We start from the raw sequence: 11,005 nt of genomic DNA on the forward strand, positions 1-11,005 counted from the left end.
AGACCGAGGTCCTCCAGGAACCCGTGCAGTTCTTCGCCGCGGCGATCCGTCACGGGACTACCCCACCAGACGCATTTGGCATTGGAGTCGCCCCCAATAACAATACTCCGACCTCCCGTCTCGCGCTGCACCCGGCGCAGATGTGCCAGGTACGAGTCCATCGGCAGGTTGGGCTCGAAGTAAAATGAGACCAGGATGATCTCCCAGCTGCGAACTCAGATCCCCACCACAGAGATGTTATTCGTGGTAAGTTTCGGGTACTGCGTGATGTGAATGTCCGCATCAAATACGATGACTGCGGCCATGACAGTCCCACTTCCATCGTCCGCACACTGGAAGACCCTGATCCCACTCTGACTTTTCACACGCCTTATACCGCCGACGTATGGCTCCTGTACCAGAGCAATCCGCGTACGCAGGCTAGAGGCTTCGATCAGGAAGTCGGAGTATGCCAACTTACTGCGCTGGAGGTTCGCCTGGAGGATATTTAGAGCCACCGTGTCTACCGGCCTGCCCTTAGCAATACGCTACGGAGGAGCGGGCGATGTCATCCCACCTCCTCCTGACGGGACAGTCGTCGCTAAAGGCGTTGTGGTCGAACTTTGCGAGCTTCGCCCGACGACAGTTCCGGCAGGAAGGTGGCGACACCGCCGGGTCCTCCGTGCATTAAGCTTTGAGATGTGGCCCGCCACAGTGGCTGCAAAGGTCCGCTGGGCCCTTACAGTACTTCCGCCCATGGCCGTACCCGAGACAGCGCGTGCACTGGACCAGTGGAGACTGGTCCTCCGCCCGCAGCCTCATCAGGTCGATTTGGACCATGCCTACTCCTGTTATCCTCGCCCAGAGTTTGGGCGATACGCTGAGGACTACGTGGGCCATGAGCGGGTTCCTTGCCCTCCTGCGATATTTTATTAGAAGGCGGTCTTCCCCGGGGTCGAGGTCGCTAAAGAGATGCCTATTTTGGTTTCTCAAACTTTTTATAATTTCGTCATCCGTATGCACTTTCAGAACGCCTCTAATTATTACTAATGGGTCTCTATTTTTCATTTCCTCGACCACGAGGCCCGTTCCTTCCTTCGCCAGTCTCTCCTTTGCCTTCGCCCTGTCCTCAACAGTCCCGAAGCCCATGATAATTTTCCGGTCTCTGGCTTTCCGGACCCGGTCGATTTGAACCCACCCCTCTTTGGCGTCGATGGTCTTTCTCACCATGTCAAGGACCTCGTCCGCTGTTTGTTCGGCATCCACTGAGGTGACCACCACCGAGTGCAATGCCGCAGGCCTCACGGGATGTTGCGGTCTTGAAGCGGCCACATTGGCATAACTCCTCCGCTGCTCCTCAACCGTCTGGCTGCACTTCACCAGCTCCTCCTGGAGGCTCTTCATCCTCTCATTTGTCTCCAGGAGCAGCTGGCGCTGCGCCTCGAGATTTCTGCTAAGACTGGGGTCCGGGGGGACCACGAACGTGGCGTCGGCGCTTATTTTCGCCGGCGCCCCGTCCACGGAACCCCCGCCCCCCTTTCGTGCCCTCTCGGTTCTGAGGTCAGCCTCGGAGTCAGCCATCAGCTTCTCGAGCACTTTCAGCGCTTCTAGTATGTCCTTTTTGTATTCATTTTTTAAGTTCCTAAAATTTTGGACAGCGTTTCTTATTTTAATCATCTGCTCGGTCGCTGCCCACTCTCGGTTATCTGTGGTGGTCCCCGTGGATGTATGTGCCTGCACTTCTCCCTCCTCCTTAGGACTATTCCCTACTTCCGGGGTTGTTTGTTCATTTGACTCCCCGGCAACCGGTCCCCTTTTACCCGGCTTTAGCTGAGTAAATTTGTTTGGCCTTCCAGGGGAAATAACGAATGCAACCTGCGCTTTACTCTTTGAGGTGGTCGCTATTGGTGTGCATGTCCGCGCTTTACCCCCTTCTGGGCTATGCGCTACTTTCCGGGCTATTTGCACTTTCGGCTTGGATGTGGTCGGCGCACCCTGTGGCTTTTCGAGAGCAGAATCTTTGGTGACCTGTTCTATAATCTCGATGCTATTACGGACCGATTTTTTGAGTCCTTTGGGGGAGGGGGAGGGTACGGGTGAATTAATCACCTCTTGTTGTTTTGGCGGGGTCCTGGTAGTCATCGTTATAGTGGGGGTCGCGTTAATGATTAAAAGGAACAGTGTCGAAATAAATTTGTATGGTTAAATTTAAAAATTTGTCAAGTGTATAAATCCCGCAATAGCGGTTGTAAAAAAAAAAACAGAGACTGCTCCTATATGTAAGTATAAGTCAGGCAAATATGCCTGGGTCCTAAACCTATCTAAATCTAACTTACAAACTAACAAAAAGTGAGAAAACTCTACTTTTTGATCAATGACTCTACGTAGAGTCGTCAATTATAATTAGATTAATAGCCCTCAATGAGGGAAGGTCGGTATCGAAAACCGCGTCTCGCTACGATCAGCGGTTGCCGAGATATTGCGCTTTAAAGTTTTTCAATATTGTGCAGTGTTTCAATAGTGAGCAGTGTGTGTTGCCAATGACACCCAACGGCGCTGAGGCGTGCTTTTTTACCGTTAGCCTTTTCCATAGGCTCAAGGTCACTCAGCGAGCGATGGAGAGAGCTATGGTTGGTATTTGTCTACATGAAGAGTCCGGAATGATGAGATCCGTGGACGGACGAAGGTCACTAGGAAGGAAGGTTCTCAAATGGCCTCCACGTCTCGGCAAAAGGAACACAGGATGCCCTCCAACCAGGTGGACGACCAAATGGTGTGACAACCTTAAGAAGATAGCTGGAAACCACTGGATTCAGTGAACGCAGAACCGGACGGAGAGCTATAGGGGAGGCTTATGTCCAGAAGTGGACTGTTAAGGGCTGGTGGATGGATGGGTGGATGGATAAAATAATACTTAACTTCAATGATAAGTTCACTTCATGAAACAATCTTTATTAAAATTTCAGTTGCAGAAGGCATATTAGATTATTAGGACTTGATTATTCATCCGTGGAGTTTTTCGATTCAGTAACGTGTTCAATTGTAGGGAAACGGATTGTATTATCGTAACAACAAACTAAATCTCGTTTATAGCACGCTCTTGATATATAGAGCATTTTCTTCTCCACACATTGAGCTCTTGGTATGCATTGTCCCTGCTTTTCTGCACAGGATGGATCTTAAATCACAAATAAATTACATTGATACGAAATATACATATTTATGCCTTCTACTGATTGTATCGCAATTTAGTATTAATAAATTAATATTTATACATTATTATATAAATAAAATTTATATTTTCACTTAAAGAATATGTTATAGAGTGTAATACAAATATAGTTCTAATGACACAAAACAACTGAGGTAGGGCACGACTAGAATTAGGGATTTAGAGTCGGCAACGCTTTTGATGTTGCAGGCGTCAATAAAATGTGGTTTTTGCTACCTTTATGTGACCATACACTTGTTTTCGACCTAGTTGTGTAAAAGAAAATTACTAACTAATAATAAGTTTCAACTTAATGCACAGGCGTACGAACAATTTATCTAATTTATCTATATGAATGTATTTATTTGGGTATTAATGATATCCCCCTAAACGCCCCCTAAACTTTTATTTTTATTTTGAATCTTTACTTCCTCAGAGTATTGAGTAGCTATAAAGGAACCATAGCTCTGAATAATTTTACTTATTGAACCATTTTACGTCACAGAATTTTTTAAGAATTTTTATAATTTAAAAAACACACAAATGCCTCTTTTTCATTATATATTATTAAAATACTAGCTTTCGGCTGCGGCTACGTTCGCATTGATTTTTTTTTAAATAAATGATCCTATATTACTTCTAATACCTCCAAAAATATGTGTACAAAGTTTCATAATTATCGATAAGTAAGTAGTTTTCGCGTGAAAGCGTAACAAACAAACTTACATTCACATTTATAATATTACTAGCTGTGCGTGCCCGCGACTTCGTCAGCATGGAAATTAACAAAAAAGTTATGGTTCAGGTCGCAGACTTATAAAATAAATAAATTTCTAAAATAAAAATAGCTTAAGTTACTCCTTATTATATCAGCTATCCACCAGTGAAAGTCCCATCAAAATCGATCCAGCCCTTTCAAAGATTTTCGGCTGACAGTGATTAACAGACAGACACACAAACAGACAAAAATTGTAAAAAATGTTATTTTGGCATATAAGTACCGTGTATACATTTAGCATAAGCATTTAGTAAAAGCGGTTATTTTAATAATACAAACAGACACTCCACTTTTATTTGTTTGTATAGTTTAGAAATTAGGAATTTTCCAAGTGAACGTACCACGAAGGTCTCAAGTATTTAATAAATAAAAAGAATTAAAATAGATTTTGACTCTTGGTATGCATTGTCCCTGCTTTTCTGCACAGGATGGATCTTAAATCACAAATTTAAAGATTTGACTAGCCCGTTGGCGCAGTTTGTAGTGACCCTGCTTTCTGCTCCGAGAGTTGTGGGTTCGATTCCCACCCCGAGTCTGGGTGTAATATAAATATTTATTTATATATTTATATATGTATTATTTATAAGTATGTTTATCGAAAAAAAAAAACATTTATACAAAAAAAAATACACACGTATCTCGATAGCGAAGAACGTTTCCTCTCCCATCTTACTTAACGAAGTATACACATGATTTCTAAAAAGTTCAGGATAATGATACGACTTTGCGGTTGTGATTTTTAATTCTGCGCTAGATAAACAAAAAATGTAAATAGCGAACAAAAACAACGCTTCTTTACACATCTCAAAGTATAACGAACTTTTAATGGCTGTGCTGTAAAATGATCGTTAACTCGCTCAAGGCGGAAAATGGTTTTACTAATAATTAGTACTCATTTAATTGAAATTAAAACGGGTCATTAGTTGAATGTTGAGGTAAAAATGTTAACCGATAAGAGCGATACTTGTTAAAATTTAATGACCACTGGTTTAAATGATCTAAAACTTAAACTTTAGTATTATAATTACAGTTTCAAGTGAACTTTCAATTTATTTATTTATTTACTTATTTATTTATAAGTATAAAAGTCTTTTTTTTAAATACAGTATATATCTCGATAGCGGACTTCGTCCGCGTGGAATTTAACAAAAAAGTTATTTGTTCAGTTCGCAGATTTATAAAATATATAATTTTCTAATATAAAAGTAGCCTAAGTTACTTCTTATTACATCAGCTATCTGCCAGTGAAAGTCCCGTCAAAATTGGTCCAGCCGTTTCAGAGATTAGCCGAAACAAACAGACAGACAGTTGTAAAAAAATGTTAAAGTTGTAAAAAAATGTTATTTTGGTATATGGTTGTTTTAATATTACAAACAAGCACACCAATTTTATTTATTTGTATAGATATGTATAGATAATAAATATAAGTGTTGAAAAATCGCCTATCGTGAAATAACCGTCGTAATTAAAACTCGATCATTAGATTAAGTAGAAAACTGATAACTTGGCTGTGATAACACCGTTATCGGCAGATGCGAGAATAGCATTAGTATGATTCAGTTACTAAACAAAAGGTTCAAATTAACAACTCTTTTATATAACATTGGTTCTGTATAAAAAGTATTTTAGCAATATAATATTTCTAATATCAGCATGGTCTTTTTAAAAACTATTTAAAAAATATATCAACTTCAAAAGGCTAAAATAATAATAATTTAAAATTACGTTCCAGCGGGTAATCGATTTAATGTTTTTTTATCTTCTAATAAGATTAAAAAGTGTACATGTGATTATAATAATATAAGATATTTGTATGAGCACGCACTTAAATTAATTTTATACGTAAATATTTCTTATCGAGGAAACGAAACCCCTAATATTTTATGATTGATAATAACACAAGGGCAGTTAGTATACTGTGTATCGCGGTGAGCCATATGTCGTTGTTCAATTTAAAGTAATTCGTGGCAAAATGTGGGAAAACGTTTGTTTCGTATCGGCTGTGATTTTAGTTATTTATGTATTAAAAAAGTTAATAAGCAGTGAACCCAGTAAAACGAAATATTATTTTTACTTTCTTCTCTTTTATTTATATGGATCGTTCATGGCATGCATTGTTTGTCCGTTCTTTTTGTTTAACCCAAAAAATGTTAAAAACGCTGCGTAAGTTTTAATTGCAATGTTTTAAAAACTTTGTTCTGTACTTTTACTAAAATAGGTAGAGTAGTAACACTGAAATATTTTTCTATGACTACAGTAATTAAAAAAATTGTATATTAGTTTATATAATATACATTATCTAAATCATAGGACCCAGGATCATAATTTGAATTTACTTTTACTTAGAACACATTTTAATTTGACCATGGCGGGATGATGTCATCTATAGTCAAGTTTAACGTTTAGTAAGTCATACGACAACAAAGAGTGTGAACATTGATCTATTTTATAGATCAATGAGTGTGAATGAACTCTATTGTTGTTTGTCAATAAACCGTGTCATTTTAAACTTTCGATAATTGATTATGTCCGCTTAACTGAAAAGCTGCCTCCGTGCTATTGAAAGAGAAAATTTCTAGTTATACGTCTGAAAAAATAAAAAATAAACCTTCATAGTCATTTACATTTCAAAATGTAACTTAGAACACCGAAATAGTATTACCCACTCTTTTCACTTTTACTATGAAACGCCCGAAAACGACTTGGACAGCGGTTTATTATATCAATGACATCGAACCCACACGCACGAAATGTTTTTCATGTTTTGACACAAACTGCTAAAGTATAGAACGTTTCTCAACTTGAACCTTATCGTATATTTTCAAAAAAATAAAAAAAATACTTTTTTCAAGAATATGTACTCTATTTTTATCTAATAAATGTCTACAAATTTTAATAATGTCAGTATATTAAAGCTAAATCAAAATTAACTCTGCAATATTTTATGCTTTTTTCAGAGTTGGTGCCTGGCTCATAAAACCTATAACAAAAGTTTTAAATCTAAAATGGAATTTACGTAACGGGAAAGTTTTATCTAAAAATGAAGGAGCCGTTATTATTTCTAACCATCAGTCATCTCTAGACATTTTAGGTACATTATTCTACTATCCCATAGTACAATATAGCTTTATCCACCACCGTGCTCCACTGCGGGTTGGCAGATATATTTCCAATCATAAATAACTATATATCAGGTGTCCATGATAACAACCGGAACTGTCGCTTTCTTGAGCTGCGGCTTCCTGCTGGCTCCGAGGCACGATGGGTAGACACACAAGGACATATACCCAGGCAGGAAAAAAATATTTGTACAAGTAGAAATATCCAATCCAAGCGGAAATTGGATTCATGACCGGTTTCGTTTAAGTGCCTTCATCATCTTTAATTCAAAGCGTCGTCGAGAAACAATTAGTGTTACAATTTATACAATTGGCATACAATATTTAATTTTTAGTATTTTCTTAAATTTCTACGAATTTTAAGGCACAGAGAACATTGACATATTCAAATTAATTATAATCTCAGTAAAGAACAAGCGTGTATTTGTGGATGTAGCAAAATATTTGTAAGCTTTTAACATTGAATAAAACGAGGATTTAAAACTTGATAATAATTTTTAGGTCTCTTTAACATATGGGGTGCGGTGGGTAAGTTAGCGCCTGTAGCAAAAAAAGAAATATTTTATGTATGGCCATTCGGATTAGCAGCCTATTTAGCAGGGGTAGTGTTCATTGATAGAAAGAATACAAAAGATGCATATGAGCAGCTTAAAATTACCTCAGAAGTTATGGTTAAGCAGAAGGTACCTACCTAATCTTTTAAGTATTTGTAATCTTATCCTGTTTCTAAATAAGATATTCGTAATAAATAACTTATGACAAGAAAATAAATAATTTCATAATAATAATTTATTTATTATTAATATGTAAATTTAATGAAACTAATTTTTAATGACTTGTGTTTTATTTTAGACAAAAATATGGCTGTTTCCTGAAGGAACAAGGAATAAAGAAAATGATAAATTATTACCCTTTAAAAAAGGAGCATTTGCCATTGCCGTTGCCGCGCAAAGACCAATCATACCGGTGGTTTTTTCCCCATACTATTTTATTATTGAAAAGAAATACATCTTTAACAAAGGTACCTTGGAATAATGTGGTGAAATGTAAGCCTATAAATTCGTAAAGTCACCTCTAGGAAAAGGGCAAGAGGTTGGCGCATGAACAAGTCTTCTGGGTGCTTCGGGGCACGTTGCCCGCAAGTGTGCAGGTCTCGTGCTACGCCGACGACACCCTAGTCGTGGCCAAAGGAAGAGACCTCGCGGAAGTAATGCGGTTGGCCGCGGCCGGCACAACACTTATGGTCAGCCGTATACGTATACGTTGTGGTAGCCCTGGGGCTAGAAATCGCCCTGACGAAGACCGAGGTCCTACTGTTCCATGGGCCTCAAGGGGACCCCGTCCAGGTACGCGGGTGACTTTGGATGGGGTTTCGGTCCGGGTGGGGACCCAGATGAGGTACCTGGGTCTCACCCTGGACGGGAGGTGGGCTTTTGGGGCTCATTTTGCCACTTTAACCCCAAGAGTCGTGAAAGCCGCCGCCTCACTGGGAAGGCTGCTGCCAAACGTGGGTGGTCCGAGTGCCAAGTGCCGTCGGCTGTACTCCAGCGTCATCCGGAGTATGGCCATGTACGGGGCATCCGTCTGGGCGGACGCCCTCGGTCGCGCCAACAAAACCCTGCTGCGACGACCGCAGCGGGTCATCGCGACAAGGGCGATACGCGCTTACCGGACGGTGTCCTGGACGGCGGCGTACGTGCTGGCCGGCGATCCCCCCTGGGAACTGCAGGCGGAGATCCTTGCCGAAACATATTATTTTGTGGCGATGAGGAGATCCCGGGGGGAGCCCCCTATGTGGGAGGAGCTCGCACGCATGCAGAAGCTGGCGCAGGACACCCTGTTGCGGCGGTGGACGGTGGACCTGGCCGGACGACACGACCCCATACATCTGAGGGGTGGCCTTGTTGTGAACGAGACCACCTCACCATTATGCCGGGGCCCGGAGGTTTTGTCCGGGCTTACCACTGAGGCGAGGTGGCGAATGCTAGCGCGACCCCATCTCGCCCCACCGAGGCAGATGACTGCTCACACGTGGTGGTTTTTAGTCAGTAGGAGTCTGACATAACCCTCTGGCGCCCCCGCGCTGGAGGGTATCCATGCTGGATTTTCCCCACGTAAAAAAATGAACAAGTCTTAAAACTCCTTCTGAAATATGCCTAAAGGTTTTCTCTCGATTTATGCTAACCCAGGATTAAACCAGCAACCTAGAGCTATCGATCATACCATATCGTACCTCTGAGACAAGTACCTGACTAGTATAGTTAATTATGTGTGTGTTTCGAATTCCGCCTGTTACATCCCACTGCTGGGCATAGGTCTCTTTCTCCATGTAGGAGAAGAATCGGAGCTTAATCTACCACGCCGCTCCACTGCGACTACTATGAGTAACGATCGCTATCAGGTATTTATGATAAAAACCGAGACCGATGGCTTATCGTGCTTTTCGAGGCACGGTGGGGAGACCTACAAGGACAGACATCCAAACCGTAAACAATTTGTACAATTACAAATATCCATCCCGAGCTGGAATCAAACACGCAAACCGTCAATGTTTTAGGCGACTACTTGCAGCAATACAACAGAGCGGTTATTATGTATATGTTTACGTAAAACTTATCTGATTAAGACAGGGTCAGCGAGTAAACTTGATATTTTTTATAGATATAAAGTAATTATATTAATATTAAGTCTCCACAATAACATTAGGCCCAATCGTATCGTAATCATATCAAGATTTTTTTTAATAAAAAAATTATGCTATACTAGCGGTGCCCGCGACTTCTCGCGTGGAATTTAACAAAAAAGTTATTGTTAACTGAGTTACAAAATTAATTACTAAAAGTTACTCCTTATCCAGCTATCTGCCAGTGAAAGTCCCGTTAAAATCGGTCCAGCCGTTTCAGAGATTAGCTGGAACAAACAGACAGACAGAGAGACCAAAATTGTAAAATGTTATTTTGGTATATATACCGTGTATACATCCATACGCATTTAGTAAAAAATGGTTATTATGATATTACAAACAGATACTACAATTTTATTTATTTGTATATATTTACTAAGCATAAGCAATAAAGAGTATATTTTTTTATATAAATTGTACCAACCAACATTCGCAGTTATTTATTTTATTATCACTTTCTTTAAGTTCTTCATGAAATTGCTGAAGCAAATTAAATGTACAAATCAAAAACATTAGCAGAGTCTTTGTAATGTAATCCCTGTCATATGTACCTAGTGGGTATGAATAAAAGTTATTTATTGTATTATAAAATATGTAATTAGAACGATTATTTATTGGTATTATCTATATGTGAATGAATAGTTTTTAAATTGAAATTATACCAAAAACGTCACGCAAATTAAGGTACGGCACCGCAAAAATTGTTTTTCTGATATTATTTTTCTGAAGTACCCTCACTGGAATGGTCCTGGTGTTGATAAAAAAATATATTATAAAATATTCACATTTTACGGTTACCGCTTACCATCAGATGGACTTTTACTTGTTTGCTAGTCTAGTAGTGTGAAAAAGACATAACTTCGTGTATACCGTTCGTACCTATTCTTATAGTGTACCTAATCTATATCTCTTTCAAAATCTTAATCTACGTATTATAAATTTCGGCTCATCAACTTAATGCTTTGCTTTAAAATTTATTGCAGACAAAAAAAAAGTTAGAAAATATAGAATCGCCCTCGCATTTATAAGATTAAATTATTACAGGACACATAATCGTAGAGTGTTTGGAGCCTGTGTCAACAGAGGGGTTAACAATGGATGACGTGCCGGATCTAATGGAACGAGTGTGGAATCAAATGAATCAAAAATACAAAGATCTCATGAAGGAAGTCTTAAGTGCATTGCCACCTGATTACATACACGCATTCAAAGACCACAATATAGCCACAGGATAG

At 39.7% G+C, this 11,005-nt stretch overlaps 1 protein-coding gene and 1 long non-coding RNA gene across 2 annotated transcripts; one reads left to right on the forward strand and one right to left on the reverse strand.

Annotated features, from left to right (window-relative positions):
- Window positions 1–2,898: 2,898 nt before the first annotated feature.
- On the reverse strand, window positions 2,899–4,659 carry LOC123665280. The gene is made up of 2 exons (XR_006745026.1): window positions 4,603–4,659; window positions 2,899–3,157 (listed from the first exon to the last, which is right to left on the reverse strand). It is a non-coding gene; the product is annotated as an uncharacterized LOC123665280 (long non-coding RNA).
- A 1,281-nt stretch (window positions 4,660–5,940) lies between these two features.
- LOC123661740 (1-acyl-sn-glycerol-3-phosphate acyltransferase alpha-like) lies at window positions 5,941–11,005 on the forward strand. The gene is made up of 5 exons (XM_045596685.1): window positions 5,941–6,131; window positions 6,926–7,059; window positions 7,589–7,770; window positions 7,940–8,108; window positions 10,815–11,005. Exons 1-5 carry the CDS (start codon window positions 5,941–5,943, stop codon window positions 11,003–11,005), a joined length of 867 nt encoding a protein of 288 aa, XP_045452641.1.

Source organism: Melitaea cinxia, chromosome 2 (assembly GCF_905220565.1).
Source record: "Melitaea cinxia chromosome 2, ilMelCinx1.1, whole genome shotgun sequence".
Taxonomy (NCBI): Eukaryota; Metazoa; Arthropoda; class Insecta; order Lepidoptera; family Nymphalidae; genus Melitaea; species Melitaea cinxia.